The 14477-nt window shown below is 37.5% G+C and overlaps 1 protein-coding gene across 2 annotated transcripts in view; it reads left to right on the top strand.

Moving 5' to 3' along the window:
• DAAM1 (dishevelled associated activator of morphogenesis 1) overlaps window positions 1–14477 on the top strand; it is a 177369-nt gene that overhangs the window by 137333 nt on the left and 25559 nt on the right. For both annotated transcript variants that reach the window (XM_037832610.1, XM_037832611.1), the window contains exon 16: window positions 7643–7749. In XM_037832610.1, coding sequence (XP_037688538.1) covers window positions 7643–7749 — 107 coding nt within the window. The remainder of the gene's footprint in view (window positions 1–7642; window positions 7750–14477) is intronic.

The raw sequence follows: 14477 nt of genomic DNA, 5'->3' as shown, positions 1-14477 counted from the left end.
CATGAATATGATATAGACTCAGAAGTGTGGTTGCAAAGGCTGAGAAAGTGTGGCAGTGATACACAGGAGGAGAAAATACAGAGAATCTATTGAAAAGTGAGCAGAGCTTTCATCACAGGAGCAAGAACACGTGATTCAGTGCCTCCTGGCTGCATGGTGATGTGGTCAAGTAGTCAGCATCAGGGCATGAGCTCAGGTCATATCTGAATGGTACCTCACACTTCTCAAAAGCACATCTTAGTAGAGCCTCGTAAGGGTCCCAGCAAGGTGACTAGGAATGGAGAATTTCAGAAGAACAAACAAAGGGGTCCAAAGCAGGCACTGGTAAACCAGAGACCCAAGGAGAGGAAAATTGAGTCTAGGAGTGTGAGAGAAAAGGTTCTTAAGGATGACTGAGGGATGACAAAGGGAATAGAGTGTATCCTAAACAGGAACTCACAGATGTCGGGCGTCTGCACAGGGGCTTTCCTCAGGATTTGCTGGGAGGTCCTGAACTCCCTGGGGAATCACGTCTAGGGTGGAACATCCTCAAACAAGCAGCAGACTTCCTATCTACCGAGGTCTGGCTCGGCTCCCAAGTTAAGAGTGCCTCAGAAGAGAAAGGCCAAGCACCAAGACAGAAGGTGGCCTGAGGCCGGGAGGAACAAAAGCTGAGGATTTTGCTTTTTTTTTTTCCTTTAACTTTTTATTTTGAAATATGTTCAAACTTACAGGAAAGTTAAAAAAACAAAAACAAAAAAAGAAAACCAATGCAACCCTCATACAGCGAACTCCAATATTCCCTACCCCCACAGAACATCTGTCTATCTATCCGTCTACCTAATCAATCCATTTTCTGGGCACTTGTACATATTGCTGCTTGAACACAGATATCACTTATATAACCACCTTAAATGCAGTTATCCACTTCAAGCAATTTAGCATTGATATAATCAGTCTATATCCCAATTTAAAGCTGAGGCCTTTTTAGTTTTAAAATGGCCTTTGACTCATCTGAAATAGAAAAAAACAAAACAAAACAAAACTATGTCCTTTAGCCAGAATTTTTTCACCTAAAAGAGGGAAAGCATCTCTGAAGAACCTTTTATGCTACTTTAATAAATATAAAGTATAAAAATACAGATGGTTGTCTGCAATGGTGACATGAACCCTGACATAGAAGCTCTCAGCTGTGGTCTCTATAAGGATGAAGGCAAACTTATGCAGTGTTGTGCACACCAAATGAAGGAAAATGATGAAAAAGAAGATAAGGCATTGACCAGTAGAAAGCCAGGCACTTTATTTTTTAAGGGAAAAAGGGTGTTTTTAGACTCCTCCTAGAGCAGGTGCTCGGATTCATTCCTGCTTGGCTGCAGTATACCTCCTCTCTCTGCTGTCCAAGAAGGTGTCCTCTGGACCTTGACATGAAGTCATAGGACATTTTAGCAGATTTCCTGGTATAGGGTCAAAGAGTCTTCTGACCTAGGTTCATATCCTATTGATTTCCCAGTTCAATTTCAATCAGTAACACTGGTTTATTCTGGTGATCTAAGATGGAGGTTTAAGAATTTGAAGAAGTAAATTAAAGGAGGGAAAGCAGGAGTTATTCCTAATGATGCTATTCAAGCCTGAGCATGTGGGTTACATTTGTTATGAAGATAGGTAGTGGAAATACTCAAGTTTACAAGTCTCATGATTAACTGGCTTTCAGCAGAAGGTACAAGAGGATGCTGCCAAAGTGCTCTGGGATAAATATGTGGACAGTACTCAAGAGCTCTGACAGAAGGATTGAGGAAAGTTTAACAGTTGAGTAATTGTCTGTCTCCTAGCAACCAGTCACTGTTTGAGTAGTCAGTAGACTTCCCCATCATGATAGACCAGACTATTTCAGTTGTAGTTGTACTTCACACTAAATGGACTTGTGGAGTTGTAGGTAATATCAATGGTGACCATAGTTTCAACAGCATTTTATGCAGAACAATTTCAGCACACCTGAAATGCTTAGCTTGAGTAATTCAAATAGTTTCTCCTCTTTGTGTAAGAATTTGGGATGGGACCTTTTTTTTTTTTTTTTGTAGTTTTTATTGAGATTGTTCACATACCATACAACTATCTGAAGATCCAAGGTGTACAATCAGTTGTCCATGGTACTATCATACAACTGTGCATCCATCACCACAATTAATTTTTTTCAATATTTGGAACATTTTTCATTACTCCAGAAAAGAAGTAAAGGCAAAAAAAGGAAACTCCCATCTTCCCATACCGCTAACCATCCCCCCCTCCATTATTGATTCATAGTTTGGGTATAGTACATTTGCTACTATTGATGAAAGAATGTTAAAATACTATTAACTGTAGTATATAGTTTGCAATAGGTATATATTTTTTTTCTTAAGAGATGAGCTCTTTTAAACCGTAAAGACATTTCCCAAATGAGAGTATTTGGGCCATTTTATTAATTTACTGAAGGTTGATGGGAAGAAAATGGAAAGATGCAGATGTTCTAGTAAGAATATGTAGGACAGAATAAAGGAAATGGGGTGCCTGTCATTGAACTGTCCCCTAGTCTCATGACTGATGGCAACATCAAAGACTTGTGCATTTTCATTTCAGTCTTGGCAATACATTATGTAATTATCATCGCACTTGAACTGTTCTCTTTTCCATTCCCAAATGAATGTTCTTCCATGCTGTCTCCTTTTTCCTAATTCTCCCTCCAGAATTATGAAATCCTGGTCAAACTCTCCAGACTTCAGCTAGTTGTTTGACCAGGTAAATTTCTCAGAGAAGTACATGAAAATATGAATAATATTACCTGCATGCATGCAACAGGGACACTACAACAGAATAAGATTTTTGAAAAAAAATCTCAGCAAGTATCAGAGAAATATTATAGCATTAAAATCAGAACAGATATTTATACTGTCTGCTTTGTGTTTAAGATTCTATATGAAGTACCTCACAGGATTCAATATATAAAACTGTTATACAGACCCGTGAAGCAACTTATAGTCTGAAAGCAGAGCCAAGAAAATCTATAAATAACCATAATACAGAACAAAAAGATGATATTAAGTGTCTATTACATTCCTGGTGCTGGGTATGATATACAAAGTTCCCAGTCTCATCAAGCCTAAAATTTTGTGTCCAAAGGGCTGTTGTAGTTATTTTCTTATTTAATCCTCACACCAACCGTATGAGGTGGGTATTATGCCAGTTTTACAGATAACCAAAGCATGGCTTAGTGTGTGTTCAGTGTCCCAGCAAGTGTCAGAGTTAAGTCTAAAAGTAGCATAACTCTTAGTTTCACTTTGTTCTTACTAGTCCATGGTTTTATTCATTATGAAAGTCAGGCTTTGTAGAGGATTTTCTTAACTCCTGTTTTAAGAACAAAACCAGTCCTATTCAGTATTTTTTTTCCAGTGTGGATATCACAGGTGTACAGAGCTGATTATGTAAGCTTATGTACCACATGGAATAGAATTTAATAGCGTGCAGTCATTCCCAATTACTCAAATTCCAAAAGTTCATTGGAAAGCCAGTTTCTTGAATCTCAGAATCTCTTTTTTCCATTTAGTTTCAATCATGATTTCCAGGTCAGCCACAAATAAAACTTATTTTAATATATAACATTGCACATTATAGAGCAGTACTATTTCAGATACAATTAAAAAATGTTCTTCTCATTTTTTATGAGAAATTTTCAACTTGAGATGCTATCAGTTAATTTCTTCCTATCCAAGCAGTGAGGTGTAGGCTGTTGGAGAGAGGAGAAAGGAGCTGAATGTGCTGGCTTCACTTAAAGGGATTCATATCTCAGTAGCAAATTAGCAGCATACTGTATCTACACCTCCTTCTTTTTCTTTGCTTAAGGAAGCCTCTTCTTTTAGGTCCAAGTATCAGAACATAGTATAAGATTTCAAAGTCTCTCTGCTCTGATTTGTAGAATAACTGCCATCCCAGGCTCCAGACTCCAACTTCTAATGTGTAATATACAAATATACAAGTCATTCTGGGGAGCCCATTTGGCACATTCATTGGTATCTTCTAATTTTGTGTAAATTGTCAAAGAATTTTCCTTTTTTATCTTTTTACAATTTTAATTATTCCATATATACATCTAGTGTTCCCATTTAAAAATGGAATCATTTAAGATCCTTACTTCAGTAATCTTGGTCCTTTACATGGCACATGGAGGCAGAAGAGAGAATTGTAAATAGTGCTTTTTTTTTTTTCAGGACCAAAGTGTAAGGTACAGTTTCTATAACTGGGCTCCATGGTAAAAATTAATCAAATGTAGGATTATTTATATTATATCTAAATATACAATATAAATATATTTATATAACATAAACGTCTATTAGTGTGTACATTTTTCTGGAGAGCCATTTCTAGCTTTATCAGATTTGCAAAGGGATCTCAATCTCAGAAAGACTGAGTCATTCATGTAAGGATTATTATTATTTACAATGTGTTCAGTCATTATTTTGTTGTGGAACCTTACCTATAGGAATGTCTCAGCACTGGTTCTAGAAAACGCAAGTCCTAACTTCCTACTGATATTCCAAACCCTAAGCCCTATACCAGAAATCTTCTGGAAAATCAGACATCCTCTTAGGTAGAGCCAAATAGGTGATTCTATAATATTTGCCCCCAAGCCAGTTAGAAGTTGTTGGTTTTTGTTTTGTTTTGTTTTTGTTTTAAATTTCCCTCTAAATTTTGAATGAATGATTTAAGGTTCCAAAAAGAATGTTAAATTACCTGAAATAGGTCTGGAAGCATCATTACTTAAAGGGACCCTTCTTTACGCAAAGAAGAACTAAGCTCTCCCATGGCATCGCTCATCCTCACCATTACTTATCTTTGGCTGCCACACTTATTGCTGTTACGGTTACAAACAGGAGATCTGATCAGCTGTTCTTCAGCTCAGCTGAAGGCAGAGTAAAAGGGAATAAAATAGACTTGCTCATCAAACTGGTAAGATAATTATACTATCTAATAGCCACCAAATACTGAACTGATAAATATATGTCAGGTACTGTACTAAATACTTTACTTGCATTATTGCATTTATCCTCACAATCCAGTTTGTTAACCTCATTTTACAGATAGAAAGACTGAGCTCAAGCCCACACACACAGTATATGACGGCTGTCTGATTCCTTAGCCCACTACACTAGAGCCTTAATTTCCTGACTGTTGGAACTTAATTTGTAGAATGTAACATAAATTAGAACGAATTACCAAGAACTTTGTAGAAATTTCTTCCTTGAAGGCCAGTAAGAGCTGGATGTAATTCAACTAGCAATTGTCTCTTTAAGAGAGAAAAGTAGGTTAAGACGATCTCATGGAGTTCATTTCACCGTAGTCTTTTCTGCTCTTGAAAGAAAACTACTTTTACAGGAAAAGAATGTGAAGGAACTTTAGACGAGTAGAAAACTTGACAGCTACAACAGAGACACAGAGAACTGTGACATCAGGGATTTCTTGTGGTTATCAATTTATTTTTTGAATGCCATTCTAGAAAAGCAATCCCTCCTTGAATGGGTGGAGCAAGGGGAGACACATTTTTGTTTCCTGCTAGAATTATGTGAAACAGATCATCTGTGTGAAATCGGCCTTGGCAGTGCTGCTGAGACCAATGAGACCTTAAGGAATCTGCTGAGCAAATGCTGATTGTGCAAGCTATTGGCTCAAAAGCTGGGGTGTGTTTTGCACACCGAAACTATTCATTCTAGCATTGCAAAAGTATGCAGTGAGACACAACTTTTTTATAACATCACATCAATTACCTTTCCCTCTTTGTTTCTCTTCATTCCAAGTCTTTTCTTTGAATGATTTCAAGGCGAGTCTGTTTACCTTGTCTCCTGAGGCAGATGAGACAGGGCCACCAGCAGTTCTTCACCACCTGACCCACTTGTTATCTCTTATTGAATGTTCTGTCTTTTTACTTCTATCCACCTGGAGTTCCCACAGGCATTCTTTGGACCTTCCAGAGGTACTGACGGATTAATATTACTGGCCTGTCTTGTTGAACTTGTCTTTTGTTATTTCATAATCTTTCCTTATGACACAAGAAGACAGGAGATTGTTTCCACCAAAAAAAAAAAGCATGTTTTATGTAGGAGTAGTTTCTCCAAGTTGATGAAATTGATTGACATTTTCTTGCTTCAAGTGAAAATCACCATGTTAACTAAATGGAGCCCAGTGGTCCTTTCAAAGAGAATTGTTCCTTTCCCAACTTGGGACTTTCTGGGGTGTTTTAAGCCCTTTGTTTTCTGATTTTGATTTGCCCTCATTGGAAATTGTGTACAGCAAATATCTTTATCTTTCTCTACCTTGAATGCTTAATACTGTGCTGTTTATTGTATCTTTTTGGGCTTTCTCATCTTCATCAACTCTCATTGATGTTCCTTGGGGCACAAATCATCATCTTTTACCCTTTATCCCTGATTCCCTTGACTGCTTTGACTTTCCCATATTTGTTACTGTGATTTCTGAACTGCATGTATCTGATTTACCTTTTCCATGCTTCTGCCATGACTGTAGGATTTCTTTGTGAACAGTAACTCCAAGCAGGTAAGTGAGCTAAACCTTCCTTAATGTAACTCCTTGGCTTATTGTAAGCTTGAAGTTTCTTGGTTATCCCATTTGTTTTTAGACAAAGTGATGCAATACCTAGGTAATTCCACATTGGATTTCAACTCTTAACTGAATATCTGTAGAGGTATGCCTGAAATGTCGGCAAGACATGAGACAGTTGAAGTTTGATCACGTGGAGCCTCTTAGTATAAATTCCATATTGTCTTTGTTTCCTAAACTTTTATGCAGTTCTGGAGTTCTTTGGTTTCCTTACATTTTGAAAACGCTATGATCTATTTTTTAATTGATTCTGACCTCAGATAAAATCAAACTTGCTATTTACCAAGTTTCCACCTTGAACTTTTACTCTTATCAATACTTCTGATGCCCAGTTTATGCAAACAATATTTCACATGTAATTATAAGTTATGATTGGCTATTTTGCATACAGCTTTCTGTGCAGCAGAGTATGCAACTAGTTTTGGCTTGCTAATTAAAGTAATTAACTTGAACTGCCCCCTCCTTTTGTCCAACAGGCTCCTGGGTAATGAAAGTTAACATCTGGGCTTGGGAGCTTCATGATACACTTGAAGACATTGGGAGCTTTTATTTATGGTTTGGCTTTTTGAGTGCTCAGGATGCAAATGGTTTAAGGATGAATGGGCCCAGCAAATGGCTGGAATGGCAGTGGCTAGCCTCAGCTGAGCTTGATTCATAGAGACAATTCTTCTGTCAGCTATCCATAGAAATTTGGGGGACAAAGGGAGGACACCACTCACTGACAATTTATGCACACTTAGCATCTTCAACTTCAAAACCCTTTGTACTTCCAAATAAGTTTTTCAAATGTGGGTGGTCAGCTTTTCTTATTATTTCCCTTTGCCAACTAGATTTTAGCCTTTGTTTCCATTCTGCCACATCCCATATACTCCCCGTCTCATTGTCTCTGCTTTGTGTTCATGTGTGTGTATGTGTGTGTGTGGTATGTTTGTAAGCAGAAAATGTAAAGAAAAAGCATGTGTCTGAAGTCTGCATGTCACTGTTTGACTTTGATGGATTTCTTTTGTGCTTTTTATAGAAAGAAACAGATGCCATTGATGACACACTGAGTTCCAAATTTAAAGTCAAAGAGCTTTCAGTGATTGATGGTCGGAGAGCTCAGAATTGCAACATCCTTCTATCCAGGTATTGTTGATGATGAATAAATATCTCTAGTAGGACCAACTTTTCTGTTTTGTAGCTCAGAACCACATTTGTAATTTTTTTTTTTTTAAATTGTATTCTGTTGAAATATAGTTCTTTGGGTTCTCTTCTGTTTAAGGTAAGAACTCTTGTGCTTACTTTCCTTAATAGAATATATTAGAGCTGAATGCCGACTTTCTTAGAGGTTAATTTCCACAGATTCCTAAATTAAAAAAAAGAGAGAGAGAGAGAGAGAGAGAGAGAGCGTCCTAAATTGATTTTTCCCACCCAGAGATCCTGTAAAATAAACTTTATTGACAAAGTTTCTTGGCCTTAGAGATATTTTGGCTGGTCAGTAACACTGTAACAGAATCAGGACCAACGATGAAGATGCTTTGTTACGTTTTCTAATGTCACCTTTTATACTTCAAGGTTACATGTTTTCACCATCTTTTTTAATATTTTTATGAATAAAAGGTATGCAAATCTTGAACCTTGGTGAAATGCTAGTTTATACATTGAGCCCTATTCAGAAATCTGTATTTTAATTAGTGGACCATAAAGGCCTTGGAACTTGAAAAAAAGAAAGGAAACTTGGGAACCTGGAATCTTATTGCAGCTTCAGTTAGTGTAATGTGTTGGGTTGTCCGGGGCATTTCAAGTAGCTTTTCTGTATCTAGTTTCTTCTTTCTCTAAAAGGGACTTTCACATTTGGCAAAGATACCTAATGCTTATGAGGTGAATGAAAGTGTAAAGTATCTGAAACATTTGGGGCTTTAATGATAAGTCATAATGGTTACATTCTAGAAAGAAAGTTGCATGTGGGTTCTTTCTGGGAGAGTAAAGTTGGCAAGTAGTAGACCATTTTCACATAGTCTTTGAGTGTTTCTTTAACACCAAGAATTGCTGCTTGGTTTTCAGCATGGAAGCTTGATTTTGGGGTAGATATAGATTACTTTAGGGAGCAAGTGTTTCTCTTAGTGAAAGAGAAATTGAAGCTTAGTGAGATCACTGAATTTTAACGCAACTTGTGAGATAACACAAACCATCCCACTAGCCTTGCATCTCTGCCTCAGACTGGAAGCAATGTGCGTGGCAAGGCCCTGTATTTCCTTCCACATTTGCTCATTGAACACATGCTCAGGTTCAGCAGAATTTCTAGCCACCTTAGGAATATACCACTGAAAATAATTCCAAAGCCTACTTACTCTTCTTGTACTGTGTATGCAAAGTGTTTTGTTACCTTTTATAAATACCGTTCTTAATATAGCTAAATTAAATGAAGATTTGGGTAAAGATTTTTTTTTAAGTCCTGTAATTTCTCCCTTAAAAGCCACCATATATTTCATGCTTTTGCAGTTCAAATGGCCACTTCAAAACAAATTGGCAAAGGGAGATATCAATCTGAACTTCTATAGCATTTAAATTATAGGAGTAAAAACTGTGACCCAGTTCCTCATAGACATTTTATTCTCAGTACTAGGTGACAACCAGGATAATTACACTAGTTATAGGTAAGCTTGCTACTCTCTCTGGCAAATTTCCCATCCTATTACTGAAGAAATTATTTCGTATTTGTGGTATGTAATTCCCTCGTTAACTCAAAAGTCTCAGGGCCTAGGTGACTTAGAACTTTAATGTGTCTAAATTCTCATTAAAATACAATTTTAAGAACTTGTCTTGAATCTGTTAGATAGCGGTTAGAACCCAATTTAATGAATACATGTCGTTACAATGTGTACAATTAAAAAGTGTGTTGTGTATAACAATGATTTTGAGTCCCTATTGACTCTACAGTAATTGGGCCTTATTGATCAGATTCTAAAACTTCTCTCCCACAGAAGATTCAGTACCAGATACTTTTCCAGTTAGTGACCACAGTCTTACCTTCTTGTCAGGAAAGTGTGTGGCTGATATGTTATATGTGCTAGGATAAAGGTGAAAGAAATTAAGCAGCTTTAATTTCAGTTTGTTTTCTGGGTTTGTTGTTGTTGTTGTTGTTTTTAACCAGTTAGTAGTGTAACTCCTTTTCATCTGTACTGCATTACTACACCCAAAAGGAGCTAGTGCTTAAAGGAGCTAAGGGATAATATGATAGCATGTTTAATCCTTTTTCCTTTAGTCACCACTTTAGAGCATTTCTTAGCACTGTGCTTGGTGCAATAGGATGTACCAAGACTTAAGATAATGTTGTTGCCTTTTAAATTCACAGCTAATTGGAGAAGAAAAATGACCCATATATGAGATGATTTGTGAATAATTCAGTGCTTAGACTGGTCTGCCTTGAAAGCGTTGGGGAGCTCAATAAAATGAAAGACGGGCAACAGCAGGGTTTATCAGAGAAAGTAGACCTTGAAGGGTGATAACAGTTATGTAGGTAGAGGGGAAGGAGAAGGCAAATCCAAGCAAGGTGTGTAGCAGGAACAAATGCATGGATGGGGTGGGGTATAAGCTTAACTAATAAAGGGAGCCCAGTGATCAAAAGCAGGGAATTATCAATTGGATTTAATGATATGAAACATACTGGGTGGGACTAGGCAGGATTATAAGGGAATGAGCCAGCCCTTGTTCACATCATAACCTCCTTCTCTATGAAAAGAAGATAAAAAAAGTAGTAACTTGTAGTGTAGTTGTAAGAATTAGAAATAGTGCATGTTATCACTTGTCAGAGTGCCATCACAGGGTAGCTGCTTACTTAATGACAGCTAGATATGTACCTATGGGATCAGGAATTGGTGCAGTTGGTTTAGGAGTAGAGCAGTGTTTGGTTGGTTGGTTGGTTGGTTTTAATAGGGTTTTAAAATCAGTCTCCCCTGAGTCTACAGGATCAATTGGAAGGGGTCGAGAGCTGTAGGCAAGTGCAGCCATCAGCAAGGCTGTTTTATTGTCCATGTGAGTTGTGATGAGGGACAGAATGGAGAGATGGGAGGAAACCCTGAATCAGACTTGGTGACTGATTTTTGTGCACAGTGACAAAGAATAGGAATGTTTCAAATATGAGGTCAAGATTTTCTGCCTTTCCACACTTATAACTTTCTTCTTTCCTGCTTATTTCATTCCCAAAGGCTGGCAAACTTCTCTGTTTCTTATCTTGCTGACTAAGAATTTATTTCTGAGCAATTCAGTCATTACAATAAATTCCACCACAGTGAAAGCCTGCAGCAAATTTCATGGCTGTATTTTAGCAATCACATATGCATACAGTGTCTTTAAAGCTCTTCCTTACCCACATGCTACCAAAGCTAGTGGACCCTTTGGTCAGCAGCAGCTGTCATGGACAGCCTTGCCTGGAGCTGAGCAGACAATCGGAAGGAAGGCCCTTCCCATCCAAACGGTCAAGACAGGGGAGGAGGTGTGTGGGCCCTTTTTGTGCCAACGGTCAGGACAGTGTTTATAGAGTGAGTGGCCCAGATCACTTGCAGCTCTCAGAAAGGGATGGTTTGGAAGGCATGAATTTGAAACAGAAGCTCCAGGACACCAGGGAATGCCTTTCACAGACTTGGAAGAGAACAAATTATACACAATGGACCTTATAATGACATCACCAGAACCAGAGTGAGCAACCTTTCTCCTCTGTGCATATAGATAACATGTAGCAATTTACAACACACCCTGCTTTATTCCTTAAAACAGACCTCTTTCAGAAACACCCCTCTCAGAAAAACAATATAATAATAAATAAGATAGATAGATAGATAGATAGATAGATAGATAAATGGCAGAAAGAAACTTGGAAGCTGGTTTATGTTGCAAAATGAACCCACCTAAAATACAATTTTATGAAGTATTCTGCCATTCTTTTTTTCCGCATGCTCACTTGACATGGCAGCCCAGAAGTAATAAACCACAAAAAGCTACTTTAAAGTAGGGGGATTTGGGTTAAATCCACTGAAGCAAAGCTAAGGCTGAACACTGATCTAGCCATTCATCCTTCACTTATTTTAATTATGCCTGGATGTTCCAATTATCTTGGCAAAATTTTGAAATATTTGAGTAGGGTAAGGTAGAGTTAGACACTGTTTAAGATGGCTGGTTTGTTTCCTGCCTGGTAAAGAAAGTTGAACTGTATGTCTCCAGAGTTGCCACCCTCCAGCACACCAGAACACTACCAAGCTTTAAAAGCAATTAAAAGGTTTGAATTGGTAGGGTCCTTAAATTACAGAGATTAGAGACTCTTTCTGTGGGTGACAGTTGATACTAAGAACTCTGCAGCCTATAGAACAGCCCCAGAGGGAGGCATCTGCTTCTCCCCTTTCCCCTAAGATATGGTTTCTTTGTCTGATACCACAGCCCGTGTGCATGGTGATATGTTGACAGGTAGATTTTCTTAAATACTATCCATTAAAGTCTCTAGTCTTTTTGTAGGCCACACTAAGAGAAACCAAAATTGTTATGAATTAGAGCTAGAGTTTAGTCCAGACAGCCTCTGGGAGTTGAGCAGCATAAATATATACAATTTCAAAAGCAAGAAGTTCTGCGCTCCATATGGGGAGCTAATGAAATGCAAGTCTGATACTTCAAGTATTGTTCTCACTCGGATTTTCAACTCCTTTTCTTTTAAATGCAAAACAGAAGGACTCAGCAGAACTGCACCATAAAATGGTTTCTTCAGCTTGGTGTGAAAAGGACACAGAACTGATTTATTTTTTTCTTATAAGCAGAGCTCTTCTCTTGATGATTATAGATGTTTCTACAGCCAGCTGGTTTTCATTAATAGTCGTTTAAACCTTCCCTAACATTACTTTCTTGGCTTTGCATGGCTGCACCATAGTGTTTACACTTAAATTGGCTCAAGAACCTTTAGTGTCATAGAATCTAGGGCTAATCCAGGCATGTACAGTCAAGACTTTAATTTTGTGATATAAGATTTTCTGTCATACTTTACTTGTGCCAACTTGCTGAATTGTTCCATTTAAGTTCAAGGGTTTTCCTTCATGATGTGATGGTGAACATGTTCATGAGGCTATGATTATCCTAAGAATGACTAAAAACAATTCAGAGAACTCGGCCCTGGTTCAGGGTTACCGCACACAATGTGGAAGTTCTGATGGCACAGCAACTTGGACTAGGCGATAGAATGGTTCTTACTTCTTAACATGGGCAATTTGGCATTTCGCCCAGATGCTGCCTTTGGATGTAAGAATATGAAATAGAAAAAAAGGAAATGAATACAATGGGATTCCCAAATGTGTTCCTTCCCTTTCCTACTTATTGGCATATGAAACAACATTCATTTTTAAATAGCGGGTGGATTGTTTTAACAAAATCTTGTCAAAATTTAGAGAAAAGGACAAACCAGAGTTGTCCACAGTGGGGCGTGCCTTGTCCTGCTCCACCTAGCTGTTCTTTTCTCCTTTTGCAGCTGTTATTTCCACCCCTCCATTCATTTGGTCTTCTCATTTATCTGTGAGACCATGGCTGAGTGTGTACTTTACATACATTTGTGTCTTGAATGTTTTAGCTTCTGATGTGATTCTCCCAATTATAACCACCTTTAATTTCTTTTTAACTACTTCTGGTGTCTAATAGGTATTATACCCAGAGTGGAAACTCTGTGAAATAATAGGTATTTATTAATGCTTTGGGACATGTTCATAATAACCACAATAAGCACAGTTTGGTGGTCAAATAGCTGGACATGAATATTAAGGTTTCAAAGTACTGATGCTTTTTTTTTCTGATGTAGAAACAATCCACCTTGTAGAACATGCATATAGTTTATTGAGTCCTTTCTATGGCCAAGTACTATGCTAAACATTTTACTTGCATGGTTTCATTTAATTCTCACCCCCCCATTCATTTTATTTTATGTAGTTATTATTATCCCTATTTTACAGATGAGGAAACTGAGGCTTAATAAACATTTTTTCCAAGGGCACACTGACCAGTAAGTTTCAGAGCCAGGTCTGGGGCCCAGGCCTATCTGCTGCCAAAGCCCCAAAGCCCCGGCTTTCAGAGATTTCAGATGGTTCAAGATATGTGTGTGTGTTGCTCCCTATTTGTGTGTTTGTTTCTTATCTCCAGTTCTAAGTGTGATTCTTCTTGAAGAGCATCAAATAACACAGATCAAGTGATTTTAATGTGCTGTATTTGTAGTGGATTGTAAGGAAGTAAGATATTAAAAATAAGTCTGTGTCTAATGCTTAGACATAAAACAAAGGAATGATGCTATTGCCATGTTAATAATCTGATTACAAATTTTTGCCCTGGTTAAAACTACTGGTGGTGTCTAATAAAAACAGATTTCACAAGTGTGTTTCAATTTCATGACTCACATTTCACAGTCAACCCTTTATTGTCCTGATATAATGAAGATATAAATCCCTAATTAAATTAGTAAATCATTTAGTTTGGTGGAGACAGAAAAACAGGAAACGGATTTGTGTTTTTGCTCAATTCTTCCCTATGAAATACTAATTAGGAAAGCAATATTTATGAAAAGAGCTTGGAATTAGCAGTCAGAAGTCATGGGTTCATGTTAGGTACTGCAAACTTCTATATGTTTGACCCCAAGCGGATCACTTAGCCGTTATGAACCTCAGTTTCTCCATCTATTACAAACAAACAAACAACAACAACAAAAACATGGTTATTTTCAGGATCTAATGAAATAATATATATATGAAAACTTCTCAACTATGAAATGCTTATATATTTTATTTTGTATATTAACTATTGTTCAATTTTTTGGCAATAACATATAGGTTCTAATGCTTTCAAAAATCCATTTT

This window comes from Choloepus didactylus, chromosome 4, assembly GCF_015220235.1.
Source record: "Choloepus didactylus isolate mChoDid1 chromosome 4, mChoDid1.pri, whole genome shotgun sequence".
NCBI classification, from domain to species: Eukaryota; Metazoa; Chordata; class Mammalia; order Pilosa; family Megalonychidae; genus Choloepus; species Choloepus didactylus.
Note: the sequence above shows the minus strand (reverse complement) of the source record. Positions and strands in the feature narration are given on the sequence as shown.